This window comes from Anolis carolinensis, chromosome 1 (assembly GCF_035594765.1).
Source record: "Anolis carolinensis isolate JA03-04 chromosome 1, rAnoCar3.1.pri, whole genome shotgun sequence".
In the NCBI taxonomy this organism is placed as follows: domain Eukaryota; kingdom Metazoa; phylum Chordata; class Lepidosauria; order Squamata; family Dactyloidae; genus Anolis; species Anolis carolinensis.
The window spans coordinates 16,174,892-16,192,410 of NC_085841.1; the positions used below are offsets into that span (position 1 = coordinate 16,174,892).

Genomic DNA, 17,519 nt, shown 5'->3' on the forward strand with positions numbered 1-17,519 from the left:
GTCATAATTTGTTGGTTATCTACGTAGATTTGTATTTCACCAGTAAACAAGAGATAGAAACACAGATTCTCTTCTAAAAAGAGTGGCCTGTGAATATAGTACAGTGAGATATAGTCCATATTCTGAGTGTGAATAGAATTAGCATTGTGTTATCAATGTTGTCCAAAGACATTTTGCTATCTGAGATAACAGATTTCAGCCACTCACTTAAATCAAGGTGCTTATTTTTTTTCAAATGTGCTTAACTTATTTTGACACATGAGATAGAGACTCCTTTCCCGCTCCTTGACAGTAAATAAAATGAAATTAGAGTTCATTAGCAATAAATACCTTTAATGCAGTGGTCTATTTATGACACACCAGGTTTGCTGTATTCAATCTAATCAGTTTGAACCATTACTCAGATTGAACCATTATCACTCAAAAAAATTCCTCTATCTCTCTCCTGTCTCAATCTATTTTTGAGTCTTCTGGAACTATCACAATATTATCAAAATCTTAGGGCTTCTTAATGTGAAATAGAGTTAAGTGTAATGTGCATCACACTTAACTTTATGAAGACATCTGTTTGGGTAATAGCTGCACAAATACTGCCTGCTTGAAGAAACCTAACTGCATTCTAAATTCTTCGGTTTGAGAACTGAATTTCATGTTTGCTTGTTTTTGCACATGTAGCTAGTGTATTTAAATCCTCCATTGCCGTTTCCCTAAAGAAACTATTTGGGAGAAATCTAGTTTATCATCACCAATCCCAGGGTTTCTCCAGGTCTTGAGGCCTGGCATCATTCAATTTCTGATTCAATAAACTGTATTTTGTAATTCCAAAGGAGTTGTTCCATTATAGAGCTCCCAACACCCCTGATGCATTCATGTGTGTTCTTCCAAAATGGTCTGACATTGTCATTAGTAGGGAAGTATCATGCCATCCTTTGCACTGAAAATCAATGTGAGTTTCAAAAAGGTCATTATTCTTAAACAAAGAACAAATGCAAACAAAAAAAGATGGCTATTATAGCAGTCAATTTAAATCGATAAGTATAGCTCAACATTTTTATTTGTCTTCTCATTCTAATTACAGGTTGAGTTTCCTTTATCTAAACTGCTTCAGATTTGATTTTTTTTTTTGGATTTGAGAATACCCATATTTCAATATACATAGTGAATGAGGAATAGAGGGAAGAGGATTGGTCACAGATCCAGAACTCATTGAGTTTTCCCTCATGGAAATTTCCCACTCCCCTGCCAGGGGCTGTCAAAATAGTTGGGAAGGGAGAGGGATATCTGCTTGCTCCCATGGGTCTTTTTCATTCTCTCTGCACTAGATACAGGATGTGGCAAACAGGATAGCTCCACACTGATCTTCATTGCCCATTTCCATGGTGCATGTCCTGCTACATATTGACATTGGCTGAGTAGAAGATGGGCGTGGAAGTGTCTGTGATGTCATTTTTTTACTGGGTCTTTTATAAGCAAAGTCCTCCACTCCTTTCCCATGAAGATTCCTAGAGGAACCATTGAGCTGGATGTGTGACTAGCCCCTTTTCCCAAAGGAAGAAATGGGTGTGTGGCTGGTGGCAAAATGTTTCTATTTGTGAAGTATTTCAGATGTTGGATTTCAGAATAAGAGAGACTCAACCTGTGTAATGAAAATTATCCAGTTATCCATCAACATACAGCCACAGTGGTTTATATTGCTCTATTTCAACTTCATTGATCTTATGTTGAATAGGGTTTTTCTAATGTGGGAGATCAGTAGTTTTCAAGGAGCAGCTAATGTGTAAATGATCAGACACTTAGAAGTGGGCACCCTGGGCCCTTTCACAAAATGCAATGAAAGCACGATGGTTCCACTTCAAGTGCCATGGCAACATTTCATGTAATCATGGAGTATTTATTTATTTATTATTTCAATCATTTATACCTCGTCCTTCTCACCCGAGGGGACTCAGTATTTGGATTATAGAGGGTTGTTTAAGAATTTTCTGCCAAAAATGCTTCACCAGACTGGAGATTCCAAAACTCCATAGAACCTTGTCATTGTAGTTAAAGAGGAATCATAATGATATAATTGTGTAGTGTGAAAGGGTATAGTTAGAAATCTGTATGCTATAGTTAGAAAGCTGTATATTTAATTGCATGAAATATCTCAATGTAAGTTTTACAGCAGAATAAAAAGCAATTAGGATTCCTTATTATGGATGTCACACACAACATGCTTAAGCTTAGTTGCAAGTGTTTCATTCATTTTAATGGCACCAGAATCGTTTGAAATGATAAACCAGACTCATTTTCCTATATGTGTTGGAATCTCATCCTAATTATGCTCAGGTTCAGCCCCCTTACAAGCTTTTCCAGCATCTGATAACCATTCTAGACAAGTACATCAATTGAATGGCAGTATTACACTGCTTTGTGGTCTTTTTCAAGAGGAAATCCAAAAGTTTTTATCCTAGCTGTGGAGCTCTGAATTTTAATTGTGATAGAGCTAGTTTTTCTGAAATACTAGAATGTTGTAAATTCATAGACCATAAAGTCAATAAGTTGCAAGAAAACATTAAATACCCATTAAGCTGGATATGTGACTTGAAGTCCAACAAAAACCTACTTTTAAAAAAAAGATAATTTCCAGAAGCATTACACACACAGCTGTTTTTCTCTCTTTCCACCCTCCCTGACCTTCATACTCCCCACTTAACCTTCCCCATCCCAAAAAAGCAGATGTGAGATTACTTACTATTGATTTCAACACAGATGCACAATGTGGTCTGCTAGGGGTGCATGTGGTTGAGAAATTGTTTCCATTTCATCCCCACATACATTTGCCACCTCTGTTGAAAAACATTCTCTAAACATTTGCCATTGTTTCCTACTATCAGTGGGTTGGAAGAATATTTGGATTAAGGCATGTGTTGCAAAGTATGCAACATCTTGTTCAAACGCCTGTCACTGCTATCCATCTATGATGGAGGGAGGGCAATAAAGAAATAGGTTGTGCTACTTCCACTTTCAGTAACTCCTACTCTGGAAAATTGCTTATTTTTTCTTGTTTCCCTGTAAATACTTTCCGTGCTCAGAAACAGAGTGCTGAATTTCAAGAGGACTTTGACAGACATTTCTTACAGTAATACAACTACTTTCAGTCTCCCTCACAATCGTCCATGCCCATCCAGACAGGCCCAAAAATCAGGACATGTCTCGGTTTTACCTCCTCTAGTAAAAATTAATTAATTCGGAACAAACCAGGATTTCCTAAATCATATTAGTAGCCACAACTGGAATAACTCTATTAAATCAATTATTACATAGTAAATCATCCTCAATTCAATAAACCCTTAGCAGAGCATAAAGAACCACATGTGCTAGATAACCCCCAGGTAGAATAACAATATTGAACAACACACGTAGGAATACAGCTAATTGTGAAATGGTGAGACTTTAGTCTTCATTGCTACATGTAAAATGCTCCATGTGTAATGTTCTCGTAGCCAAAGGGGAAGCAACACAGTGTAAGTGAACAAACTATAAGATACCCACCACAAGATGAACAAAGGGAAATGTTCAATATGGCACAGGCAAAAAGGGGGGGGGGGGGAATAAGTACTTTCCATCCAAATGCACCATGTTACAAGTTACATTACAGTGCTTCTGTCATGGCTTCCTGAATGTGTCCATTGCACAACATTGTGTTATGTAATAACTGCTTTGCTGAATTCATGTGTTGTGCAATGCTGAGTTTTCCATACCTTATGCACAATGCCTAGTTTGCCTACTCTTCTATTGCTTCCTGAATTCAGGTCAGCCAATTGATTCAGTGTATCTACTCTAGTTGGGAAGATTAATTGGATTCAGGGCTTTCTACATTGTTATTTGCCAAACATCCATACCATTCAAATACTGGAAGTTTCTAAAGAGCACATGTTGCTTCCTCCCTTTTTCAAAATAAACTGCATGTGGGATGGGTCTTGCAGAGAGGTGTATATAACCAGTACTTCTCAATGCTTCCATCTCAATTCTGCTCACAGAAATCCAGTCAGAATATTTGTTATATGAGCATCCCTACTGGTTTTGCTATTTATATCCCCAATGCAAAAGCATGACAGGAGGCATAGTGTGTGGAAATCAATATGTTAGTAAAAAATGAATTTGATGAAAAAATATTTTGAACAAAACTACCATCTGCAAACATTCAGGGATACGTTTCAGTCATTTGACAAAGTTTGTCCAGTATACCGAATACGTTTTTTTTAAAATGAGGTACATGAATGAACAGGTGTATAATTTCCTTATTTATCCAGGCAAGTTTGCAGTTATTGTAATGCATCCATTATAACTGGCTCATTAATCAGAAAATTATACATTACCAGAAAACTGCAGTAAAACTTAATGACCAAATTAACACTCGCAAGGTGTTTGCTTTTTAAAAGGAATTCACCAAGATTCATCCCACTGAATTGTAAGAGCTTGTGTTGCCTGATTCTTAATGCTTTTTGAATTGAATAAAAATATATGTTATTATTAGAGTATAACCCTTCACTAAAGTAAAAAAAATCTAATTGGTTAATTTATGTCGAATGGTCATTTTCAATACATACATACCATGTTTGTATAAAGAATGTGTGCAACAGGCAATTTTATACACCACATAGTTATTGTGCATAGTTTCCATGGATTTAAGAATATAAACTGGCATAAGAAATATTTCACCTATTTAATTTTAGTTCTAGGTGTTCTCTTAAAGATTTAGATAGAACAATATAGCTGGAAAGTCATTCTTAGGATGACCAATTTGACTTCAATTCTTACAAGTGCTGATCTGTTTCTGTAAGAAAGTAGGAAAGGAAATGGATCCAATAAAGATGGTAGACAGAGTAACACGTGAATAGAAATCTCTAAAATATTCCATTATACTACGTATATCTGAATGTCCTTTGGAGCATTAATAAAGATACAGGTAGAAGACTCACATTTATATGAATTCAGATGTTATTTGTGGTCACAAGGATTTGGTATGGATGCTTTCTGGATGAACAACACATTTCATAGTGTAAAAATGTATGCAAATAGGTCTTCACTATTCCTTGCAACCATACCTCTTCCTTCTGTATAGACCTTAGGTGTAATCCATGTTTTCACACAGAAAAAGAAAAGGAGGGACTCATCCACACTCACTAAACATTTTATGGCCTAAGACTGAAATAATATTCTTTGGCTTTCAACCACTTTTGAACCACATAAACCAAACGGACTGACACTTTAGTCTTTTAAAAATATTAATTGTGGAAAACATGCTCAGACTTACATGAGGGTAGTAGGCTACCTTTGGAAGTCTGGGGCAAATTAGCAGAGACTAGTACATCAAAAGATGTAGGGATGTTGTCTACAGAATCAGTCCTTCAGTAGAGAAGAACAGCTGGAGGTTGCCATTGCCACCATCTCCACACCAAACAGTAGCTGGAATTCTCTTAGTGATATATTGAAGTATAAATCTATATTATGACTCCATGTGTAAGTTTATTTGTTTGTTTTTGGTGGTGGACATTGGTATTCCTTTCCTTCCTCCACAAATCCAAGACTCAAGTCCTACCCTAGTCATGGTCATTCTGTTTCTGGTGGTCAGCAGAGGGAAGGAGAGGAATTTTTGGCTAAATCCTCATAGTCGGACACAAGCTAATGACATCATCCAACAAAATAACCTCAACAGATCTCATGCAAGGTATCTTCAGTCTGCATCTGAGGACATATGTGAGGCTATTACAACACGACAAATGAGTCCTGGAAATGGTGACAAGAGAGCAGTAGTAGAATTACACATGCAGGACTCTTATGCTGCACTCAACCATGTATGATCTTAACCACAATCTGTTATCTCAGATGACAGGTTCCTGCGACTCTTGTTTTTTACTTAGTGATTGTAGTCTAATGGTAAAATGCACACTGAAAACCCTTGGCTTTCAGGTCTCCCTTCAGGAAAGAGCAACAGTGTGACCCATTGTTAGCCTAATCCAGCCTGAAAGATGTGATGTGTATTCTGTGAGTAAATGAATAAACAATGGAAATACTCTATTCCTCATTTGATTTTGTAAACAATAGCCAGTGACAAAAGTGCTTTCATTAGCACATTTGGAAATGTGTGGTCTCTGCTCTCCACTACAGCCCCCCATTGACCCTCAAATCTTGTTCAAGAAAGATGCGAAACCCTCCAGATTAAATTTTCTAGGGGTACTGAGGTCCTCGGAGAAAATGTAGGTTCTGTTCTGTTTGTGCAGTAAAGTTTTATTTAGGCCAGTGTGTTTATTAGGACTAGGACCATGCACTACCCTGTGAGAGGAATCTACGTCCCCAAACATAGTGCTATGCTTTGTTACACTGCTGGATGCTGAACACCTCATGGGTCTCTTCACCTAGACTCTACACATGGAAAGTAGTACAGCATATTCAAAAGTCAGATCTGTGCTGATCAAAACAACTTCTGATGGCAAAGGCATGGTCTGACACACAGATCTTCCACAATCCTAGCTTTTATTTTAGAGATTGAGTCCAGTACATGATAATATTGTGATACATTTCCATTAATAATTATTCTTAATAAAATTAATGAATTTATGCACCAAGAGCAGTCAGACTTCTATAATACTATTTTCAAAAAATAATCATCCATCTACAACCTGAGATTAATTTTGAAGATTGTTAATATTTTATTAGCAGCATTTTTGAAAAGGTATAGCCTGAATAAACCCCTGATAAAGATGATGGCCATCTCTGTATTGACTGTGCCCATTTATGAAAACTCTGTCCAGAAACTCAAACACTTTTGAAATATTATCTACAAATGTTGTGAAGATAACATGCTTGTCATTTGAAGTCTGCATATCTTTTGACTCTCTCCCAGCTTTTTGTGTCTTTTGAAGATGTTTTTATAAAGTATTTGCTCCATCCAGTTCTCTCTTTCTCTTCTGTTCTTGTTGTCTCTCTCTTTCTCTCTGTGAGGTTCACATGTAGACTGTTTTAAAGATTCCATAATAACTGTTTGGCATACCCTACAGGCAAAGGTCCAGAAACCCTTTTTGCTGGCTATAACCTCAATGACAATGAATGGCACACGGTACGTGTGGTTCGAAGAGGGAAAAGTTTAAAATTAATGGTGGATGACCAACAAGCCATGACAGGTAATTATGAACAGTTGTATTTATTAGATAGCTTCAGGCAGTATATATTAAATAATAATAGAAGTAGTAGTAGTGAATGCTATGGCTCTGATAGTCTCAGCTGTCGATCTTCTACAAAGAGCTCAAGAGGCAGAAGAGGGTTTGATTGCCAACGGTTGAGTTACATGCATCGTATGGGTATCTGATTGCTGTTGCTTATTAATTTGAACAAAAATCTGCTTCACTCCTAAAGATATCTGTAGTAAAAGGGTTTTCCAAACAAAAGTAGAAGGAGAAAAAGATGGTTCCAAAGAAGTAGGGTGTTTGGAAAAGAAAGAATTTGAGAGAATGGAAAAAAGAGAGTCAGAGATGGAAAGTATGTGTTGATTTAAAAAGTTATTAGACAGAGAAAAAACAGATTGTGATGTTTGCAGTTCACACCCTGAAAAAAAATGAAGATTTTAAATGTCTGAATCCTGTACAGATTTTAGTTGAGCCCAAGGCACCCCCAATGGCACAGTGGGTTAAACCCTTGTGCTGGCAGGACTGATGACTTGAAGGTTGGATTGTTGACCTGAAGATTGACACTGAACCATGCCACCTTTCAGTCCTTCCACTAGTGTAGCTGTAGGGTTGTTCCAAAGATAAACTAGAAAATGTTCCTGTCCGCAGGTTGGCATATTCAAATTAGGGCATACCAGGATTATCAGAACTCGGCACATCGCTAGCCTTAAGTGGGCTGAAATTCTTCCAGTGGTAGCAGCAATCAGAAAGGTAGAGTTGATGAAGTTTGTGTAGGTATTCCTTACTGAGAATGTGAAGTCTTTTTTATTATATCTAATGAATTGAATTGGCATGGCTGTTTTACTGATTCACCTCATCTCCAGGTCTGCCAGATGAACAGAAATTGCTTAAAAGCTTCTCACCTCTATATTGCTCTTGCAGTATTATTAAGTTCATGTTTAGAGCTGTTGACATGTTTTTCTGAAAATATTGGCCCATTCCAACCTTAGCATAGTGGTAATAAGATCCAAATAAGTGATCATATGTAGAAATGCATGTATGCATTTAGCATCTTACCTTTCTCCCAAATGTGATCCATGGTAGTTCACACATTTTTTTTTTTAAAAAAGAGCATGAATTAAAATCTAATAATTAGGCTCCTGTGGATCATTCTAAGACTCTTGAAAGCCGAAGGAATATTTTCTTAAACTTACACAGTATCGTCAGATGATATCTGATGAAATTCAGATATTTTCATAGCTTCAAAAAAAACCTGCCTTGAAAAAAGTTGGCATAAAATTTCTTCCATTCCTGGATGTGAAAGAATGTTTCATTGACATTTTATTTTAGTAGGACATAAGAGGCAAGTTCTGTGGCAAGTGCCTTCAAGCTAATGTTTGCTCCAACCAAATGCTCATGAAAATTCAATCTCCTTCTGTCCCTAGTTTTTAGGGAGGCATGTGGAAATATGCTGAATTTGGGTTGTTGTTTGTTGCCTTTCCTGTGACTTCTTTTTCTTTCTCTCTTACATTTTATGGCATTTCCACTGTGTGCTAGTTTCAATTGTTTTCAGTGCTGATGTATTTGATCGTGGGTTATTTCAGTAAGTACTTTGCATTATTCATAAAGATAAACTGGGGTATAACATAAATTATAAGTATGAATGTCCAATATGATATTCACATGGGGATTCTTCCAGAATCTGCACCAAATGCAGCTCACCAGTAACCTTGAAATAATATTTTCTTTCTACATAACATCAGAGATGGTTTGATCATTCTTATACATGAGACTCAAGAAATAATCATTTGAATCAGTGCTATGTTTGTTATATTAACTTATCACAACCTATTTTCCTTTAAAGGTCAAATGGCCGGGGATCATACAAGACTGGAATTCCACAACATAGAAACAGGAATCATAACAGAACGCCGCTATTTGTCCTCAGTCCCTTCCAACTTCATTGGTCATCTGCAGAGCCTCACTTTTAATGGCATGGCATACATTGACTTGTGTAAAAATGGGGATATTGACTACTGTGAGCTAAATGCCCGGTTTGGCTTCCGGAACATCATCGCCGATCCAGTCACCTTTAAGACAAAAGCCAGCTATGTTGCTCTTGCCACATTGCAAGCTTATACTTCTATGCACCTGTTTTTCCAGTTCAAAACGACATCGTTGGATGGGTTAATACTCTACAACAGCGGGGATGGGAATGACTTTATCGTGGTTGAGTTAGTCAAAGGGTGTGTATGCAGCTCACAGTGAAGCGGTTTAGATAATAGTAGTCATGGAAGCTACCTGTTCTGTCTTCGGAAGCAGGAGATTTGCTTAGATTGGTGTCCAGTCCAGTAAGAGGGTTACTTTTTAGACCTTCAAAGCAGACACCTTGGCTCAAAGCCTGGAAAAATCAAATATAGCTGAGTGCCAAAGGGGCAGCCAACTTACACAACCTGGCCCAAATCTGCACAATTCATTTTATTTATCTGGATAGAGAGCTATGGGGCACCCCATATTGCTACCTTACATGCAGCCCATACAATTTTGACATACATAATATAATTAGCCACAACTAGAAGAAGACCACAAAATAACTGGGATGTAAACAATTGATTCAATAGACTTATTATAGTTTGGGCTGTCCAATACGATTTAAGACAAGGCATTCTGTAAAGGCTTCCCTCACCTTCTGACTTCTCACTTTTAGATGTCTTGTTTTTTTTTTTTTGTTTTTTTTTTTGAAAGACCTAGATTATAGCCATGCATTGCACTTTCAACCTTTGGTCCACAGTTTTGAGCACTCATCTCTCAGTGATCTCGGCACCATCTAGTGTTTAGTCTAGCATTTGCAGGCTAAAAAAACAGTTTTCAATCATTTCCCATTTTTGACAATGTAAAATAAGCAGATAAGGTCTGTATAAAGTTACTTTATATATTCCTTACACTCATCTTCTTTATAACATTTCCAGTTTAAAAAGAAAGGTAGGTTGATAGTGACCAAGTCCAGGATGTATCTGGGAGGGGCAAACCAAGGATATCACCCACAACTAAATAATGCTCCCCTGCGATTTAGTCTGCAAATGTCTAGCATTGCCGAGAGGAAGACACAAAAAATAATTTACATCTAGTATGCTTATATTTATTGTGCTGTCATTCTCTTGCTTTTTTCCTGCCTCTTTTATTTTGATGATTGAAATCTATTTCTGAATGCTCAAATGGGGTGTTATTGTGATGGTAGATGGTAGAAATTTGGAGATTGGAAGATTTTTTAAATGATTTGTATGAGTTTACTTCTAGAACCAATACAAAAAGGTAAGAACAAAAAAAGATAAGCACAAATAGACCATCCAATAACAAAACAAATTGCTGCCAAAAAAGCCCTTTCAAAAATATAGTATTTTTTCAAGTAGAATAAAAATCAGAAGTAAAATTTTATGGGAAAGGGGGGAAACATACTTATTTGGAGCCATTGTTCTCATTTTGCCCCCAACTTGTGTCCAGTTTGACAAAAATAACATCATTGAGCTGTTTTACAAGTGAAGGAATATGTGGAGATAAATGGACTCTCTACAAAGAGGTTTACGTTTTCCACTGGGAAGTACAAAAACATCAGGGATCAACTAGTAAATTAACTTGTAGGACATCTTTTACCAAAATACATGACACTATTTATCCATAACAATGGCCCTTATCAGGCAACTTGGTATTTAACTGCAGCTGTTTTCCCCCTGTGTCTCCCCCATTGTTCTTTATTTGAGACAATCTTTCTTGCTTACTTATTTAGAGGAGTTGCATATATTTTATTCTGCTAAATTCAACACAGTGTACATAGCTTTCCCTCTCCCTGCTCTATCATAAAAAAGTAAAGTTTTGAGGCAGATAACAGACCAAGGTCACCCTACTATTCCAGCCGGGAGCTCCCAACTTTCCAAACTCTATAACCATTATTCCACATTCACTCATAATATTAAATGAGTATATATGAGTAGTTGTGAACATTGAGAAATACAGGATTGTTGACTGTGACATGTTAGGGAGTACATTAGTTTTTGGCAGTGGTACAAAGCAGCCAATTTGATTTCCTATTACTCTGGGGCATTCTGGCAAATCAAAATAGATTTTAGTCACATTGCAGGGTTAGCGACATTGTGGGAAATTAAAATGGAGGATTGCTGCTGCTGCTACTAAGTGAACCTGTGGAAAGTGTCACTAGGGAGACAGCCTTATTGATGTCCTCTGTCTGGTCACTGAGTCCTAGAACCCTCCTGGGTACTTAGTGCGCTTGTAGTTTAGAGAGACATTACATCCTTTTTGGAATATGGTTTACACATTTACATATTGGCAGTTGGACATAATGAAGTCAGACTGGTGGAGTAGTTTGAGTATTAATGGATACAGCTTTGGAGAAAGAAGTACAGAACACCAGTTAGCCATGAAAACCCACTGAGTAACCTCGGGCAAGTGACATACTCTTAGCCTCAGACTCCATGACAGGATTTGCTTTAGGGTTGCTATAAATTGGAAACAATTTGTGAGCACACAACAACCAAGTTGGGTATAAAATTGCCACCGTGTTAACATAGCCTCTCCTGTGTCTAGAGCTGGGAAAACACTCGTTATTAGAAAGGCCTAGATTCCTTGATAATTGCATGGAGATCAAAATTGAAGGCTACTCCTACATTGAGAAACTTCAAGAAAAGTAGATCTTAGGAAGGTTACTTATTGGAATACAACTCCCGAAATCCCCAGCCTGTCTTGAGTATCCTGAATGTTGTAATTCAGAAAAGTAAATTACTCAAGCTCTGATCAAAAAACTATTGTTAGTTCATGCCTAGATGAAGGAAATAATGGAATAAATAAGAAAGGCTGAAAAGAGTAGAGGCAATGCCTATCCCTTCCCTCAGTAATATTATAATATTAAGTAATACCAAAATTATCTATATTGATATAATACGACAGTATATAAATACAGATACAGTCAACCCTTCACATTTGGGAGTTTAACTTTTGTGGGTTTGATTATACATATATATGATTAATATGGTCTCTCTAAGACTCTCTAAGTCTTCTAGTGCAACTCTAAGGTCAACTTCAGACCATAGAGTCACATTGGAGGACTTAGAAATTCCTACAGAGGTTGTTGTGAGTCTTCCGGGCTGTATGGCCATGTTCCAGAAGCATTATCTCCTGACATTTTGCCCACATCCTCAGAGGATGCCTGGCATAGATGTGGGTGAAATGTCAGGAGAGAATGCTTCTGAAACATGGCCATACAGCCAAGAAGACTCACATCAACCCAGTGATTCTGGCCATGAAAGCCTTTAACAACACATTCCTACAGAGTTGTTTTCTCGGGATTTTTTAAAGGATTGTTTAATAGTTTTTCACTTTCTTTGAGTTCTTACATCCGTATTCCCAAGATGTGGAGGGCTGACTGTAAATACATAATCTGGCTTATCAGACTCCATCTAAAAGTGACACCCAGTGCACAAAGCATTTTTACTATGTTTTTGCCACCTTTAGTACCAGTTTTAGCCCAACGTTAGTAAACCAGCCCATTCCTACTGTAAATAAAGAGTCATGATGAAAAATTGACCCTTTCCTCTGCTTTCTTCTTCCGTTTTTAAAAATGAATAAATCTTGTCTATGTTCGCTCCCTGTTTATAGGTATCTGCACTATGTCTTTGATCTGGGAAATGGTGCAAATCTTATTAAGGGAAGTTCCAATAAACCCTTGAATGACAACCAGTGGCATAATGTGATGATATCACGGGACACCAATAACCTCCATACGGTGAAGATTGACACCAAAATCACAACACAGAGCACTGCAGGAGCAAGAAACCTTGATCTCAAAAGTAAGTGTCAATGCTCATCACAGAAGTAATAGCTTGGGAGGATAAATTAGGTCCTAAAACATAGATATTTCTTACATATCAGTAAAATATAAAATATTATTTATTGAGCTCCTTCAATTGCACACTGTCTGCAAGTGTATTAGCTATGACATCATTCTTTCATTGGCTAACTGTTAAGAGAAAGATGGATTAGATGTGGTTAATACATTCTACGATGCTCCTCTGGAATTAAATTGATGTGAGAAACAAAGAGTTTGATATCCTGTATGGTTTCTAGTCCCTCGTTTGTCAAGAAGACGCACATGTGCAGACATTAAGAAAATAAGTGAGTACAGAATTCCTTCTGACAGCTAACTGTAAGATAGATAGATGAAGACTTTCCTCTATTTTTGTTGGATTTTCATTTATTTGTACAAAGAAAAAGCAGTAGTTGCATTTTAGGGTGAGCCTACATAAGTATGAAAACCCAGACTTGTTCCGAATTGACTCCTGGCTGTCCTTATGATAGTGAATAGCCTAGGTTATCCTGTGTTAAATAGGATTTACCCCACTGCAGGCAAGGCAGAGGGATGCTCCAGAATTATCCAGGAACTGCAGTATCCTGTGGCTTTTGGGTAGTGTGGACAGCTAGATCAGATCTGGTTTGGACTGGTTCACTATCCAGATGGAACACTGTTGTCATCACCCTTCCCCTGAGCGCTTCAATATAGGGAAAGGGGGTGGATCATGTCCATGCCATGAAAGCTGGCACCAAAATAGGGTGCCAGCCATCATGGGCACCTATTTTGATATCAACAGAGGTGCTTGTATAACCAGGAAGAATATAAGAAGATTGGAGCCCTCTTTCTTCTTGGCCTCATTTTACTGCCCAATGTAGACTTGCCCTTAGAAAGCCATTGAAGTCTGGAACCTGGCTATTATTTCAACTCTTGGCCTCAGTTATCTTGGAGTAAATTTGGAGAAACTCGTGTATTTGTCTGGGCAAGACTTCTTGCAAGCATTCAAGCTAGAATGCTTACAAAACAGGAACACATCTGTTCAAACGCTCAAAAATATAATTAGTGCTGGCACATAAAAGTGGTAACAGGCTTTGCTCAGAAATGTAACTTTTCAATCCAGAAAAGAAACTGAAAGTCCTAACTCCAGAATCTCAGGATCCCAGAATTAGAGAATGGTGGCATGTTCAATGCAGTGATCATACTTTTGTTTAGATGGATCGTCTAAGGTTTCTCAAACATCTCTCAGTCCAAAGATAAGCAATGGTTGACCCACTTCTTGGAATGTGACCATGCCTTCTAGGGAAATGTGGGATGTGTTGTCGAAAATCAATGTTTCAAAGTTCTGGCCATATATCTGGCTTCACCTCACACTTTTTTGAAATGAGAAATTTTCATGTATGGGTCACAAGTAATTCCCAAGCAGTGGGCATCAAGATGGAGAAATTATTTATAGGAACAAAACCTTATAAAACCACAGATGATGTTCTCAGGATGATGTTGAAAGGACAAGTCTCTGCCATTAAACATGATACCTTAAGCCTCAACTACAGTTGCAAAGTGAATGCCATTTCCTTCAAATGTTCCAAATCTAATAATTATAAGTAGGAATACATGCAATTTAATGGCAGCTCTCTCTCCTTGAACTTCTCCCTTTGCCCTGAAAAGGGGGCCAGGCTGTGAGATCTAGCAAATCTGTTTAGAATGTCTTATATTCTACTATAGTACAAAAAAAGTGTGCTTTCTTTTTTGTGCCTTTCTCTTGGCAATATAGAGGGATATAAAGCATAAGCATAGATGCTTCTACATAATCACAGATATCCACACATTAAATTACCCTAAAGCTAAGCTTCGGTATGTATATGTGAAGCTAAACACAGCCTGCTCATTCCACTGATATTCCTAGGACTTGTCTACATGAGTCCAAAAACCCAAAGTAGTGGAGAAATTGCTCCTGGATGTCTACATGATGTTCAGGACTTTAAGTCTTTATTGCAAGGTAAACCATGCTAAGAAAAATTGGAGAATTTATTCATCCCCATCACGCTGGATTGCTTCTTCCCATTTCACATGGAGAAATACAGCACTTCCAATCACATGTTACATAACCTGCTTTTAGCTGTTACTATGCGCAAGAGACCACTGGAGTTGATTCATGCCATATTAAAAAAAATCCCTATTTGTGTATGCTTCAAAAACAGAGTAACACAGGGAACCCATGAAACACTCTTGCATCATCTGATGGGCTATGTGAGACACTATTTTTAAGTGTATAGAAACAGAAGGATCATGGTGTTTGATGAGGTTATTACTATACCTGGCAGCATCTTTCTACCATTTCAGGAATGGGAGTCTCTCCCAGAACTACACAAACTGCTAGGGTGGTATTGAGTAGATATTTTTGTATGCTATACATAGTAAGACAAATTTGTTTGGTTCATATTTTAGAGCAAACCAACCTTAGTAGAGACTTTTGTATGCTACACATAATAAGAGAAATTTGTTTGGTTCATATTTTAAAGCAAACCAACCTTATCTGCACTTCCTGCTGTGTTCCAGTACACAAATTGGAACACAATTATCCTTCAGTTGTTGAAGTTCCCTGAATTTTTCAGTGAAGTTCTCCAATTAAAAATACTTGGGATATTGAATGCATTAAGTGAAGCTGTGTAAAAATAGAACCATGGGGAGGGAATTTGTATGTAAATTAGAGAGAATGGCTTCCAAAAAATTCATATATAAGGGAACATAACACTCTGAAATGTGGATAGGAGAAGAAGTGTATATATACACACACACACACACATACACACACATATTTTCCCACAGTATTTGTAGCAAACAGTTGAAATGTGATGGAATGGACTTTTACTTTAAAAATTGGAAAGTTGTAGAAAGCGAAACTCATTTATATCTCCCTTGCTTTTCTCAAAATGTATTTCAGAAGTATTCATCATAGGGAAACTGTGCTCATATATGAGTATATATTTCAGGGTCAGTATCATGTTTCTAGGTGACCAGTGACCATAAAAGTACACACTTGGCTTGAGGAACTAACAAACGTGGTCGAAAACAGTCCACTATCATATACAATGGATCAAAAAATAGGTTGTCAAAACAGTTCAGGATTCAGGTCCGGGGTTCTTAGACTTTTTAAGCATGGGGCTGTTTCATGGTCCCTCAAATTGTTGGGGGAGGTGGGCGGACTGTAGTTTGAAAAAAACACAAAATAATTCCTATGCCCACTGCACATATCTTATTTGTAGTGTAAAAAAATATGAAAGAACAAATACAATATTTAAAATGAACAATTTTAACAAACATAAACTTAGCAGTATTTTAATGATAAGTGTGGACCTGCTTTTAGTTGATGAGATAGTCAAATTAATTAGGGTTGTTGTTGTTGTTGTTGTTGTTGTTGTTGTGTGTATGTCTTCAAATTATTTCAGACTTAGGGCAACCCTAAGTGTAACGTTTAGAGAGGGGGCCTGGGTAAAAGACCTTGGAAGGCCACATCTGGCCCACTTTCTTTGGGGACCCCTGGTATAGACACCAGAAGCAATTCTCAAAAGATCAAAAGTAGTCAGCAGATAACTAAAGAGACAAACAAACCAATCTTCAGGAGACTAGAAAGCAGGGGCTTTCTATAATACCAAATATCTTAAACTGTTGTTCTTCAGCAAAGACAGAGCGACATCTATACTGACCACTACAATCAGGTACTGAAGAATTGGGTTTTTTATGCATAGCAAATCCTGGAAGCAGTTTGCGGCCCAGATGGTAATTATTGCACAAGCCTCAGAACACTGATACACATTAAGGGCTTTCTTTTTGAACACTTTTGTGGGAATTTGTTGTCTGATCACTGCAGTTTGAAGCTAGCTTTGAACTGCATTACACTTGGCTATGCTGATTTATAGCCACATGTAAGGCATACTTGGCCACATCATCCCAGCACTTTAAGGCAGGTGATGCACTTTGCTTTTGTTGCTGTCATTTTAGTATGTGACACTTCAAGGGATCAAGTAGCTTGGCCTTCAACTCCCTCTCTTCAGTGTCAAAATATGATTATCCAGGTTCTCTTTCGAGAGCTGCCAGCCTTCTCTGGTTCTGAGTACAGCTTATTAATCTTTTCCTCTTCCTCTATATGGAGGACTCCTCCAGGTAGGACAAGACAGCTGACTCCTCTAGATAAGACATCTTCAAACTGCAGCCCTTCAGATGTTTGGGCCTTCTACTCCCAGAATTCATGACCACTGCACAAACTGGCTAGGGGTTCTGGGAGTAGGAGAGCCAAGCAGCTGGATACTAGATACTGATCTAGATATTTGTGGCTACAGCTCTCATAGTCTTTACTATTGGCTATGCTAGATATTGTGGCCCAAAATATCTGGAGGACCAAAGAATTCACAATTGTAATTATCCAGGTTACACAGACTCATAGTGATAACCTGAAAATAACTTTTTTCTTAGATAGAGGTGAAAAACCACATATTGATTTCTAATAGATTATTTTC

The 17,519-nt window shown here is 37.5% G+C and overlaps 1 protein-coding gene across 38 annotated transcripts in view; it reads left to right on the forward strand.

Moving 5' to 3' along the window:
• The window catches only part of nrxn1 (neurexin 1), a 1,150,439-nt gene that overhangs the window by 575,833 nt on the left and 557,087 nt on the right, over positions 1 to 17,519 (forward strand). For 37 of the 38 annotated variants that reach the window (XM_062968862.1, XM_062968856.1, XM_062968858.1 and 34 more), the window contains 3 exons: positions 7,044 to 7,166; positions 9,013 to 9,394; positions 12,816 to 13,006. In XM_062968862.1, the coding sequence (XP_062824932.1) occupies positions 7,044 to 7,166; positions 9,013 to 9,394; positions 12,816 to 13,006 (696 nt within the window). Of the gene's footprint in view, positions 1 to 820; positions 825 to 7,043; positions 7,167 to 9,012; positions 9,395 to 12,815; positions 13,007 to 17,519 lie in introns of those variants that run through there. The other variant, XM_062968894.1, reaches the window with a different exon arrangement.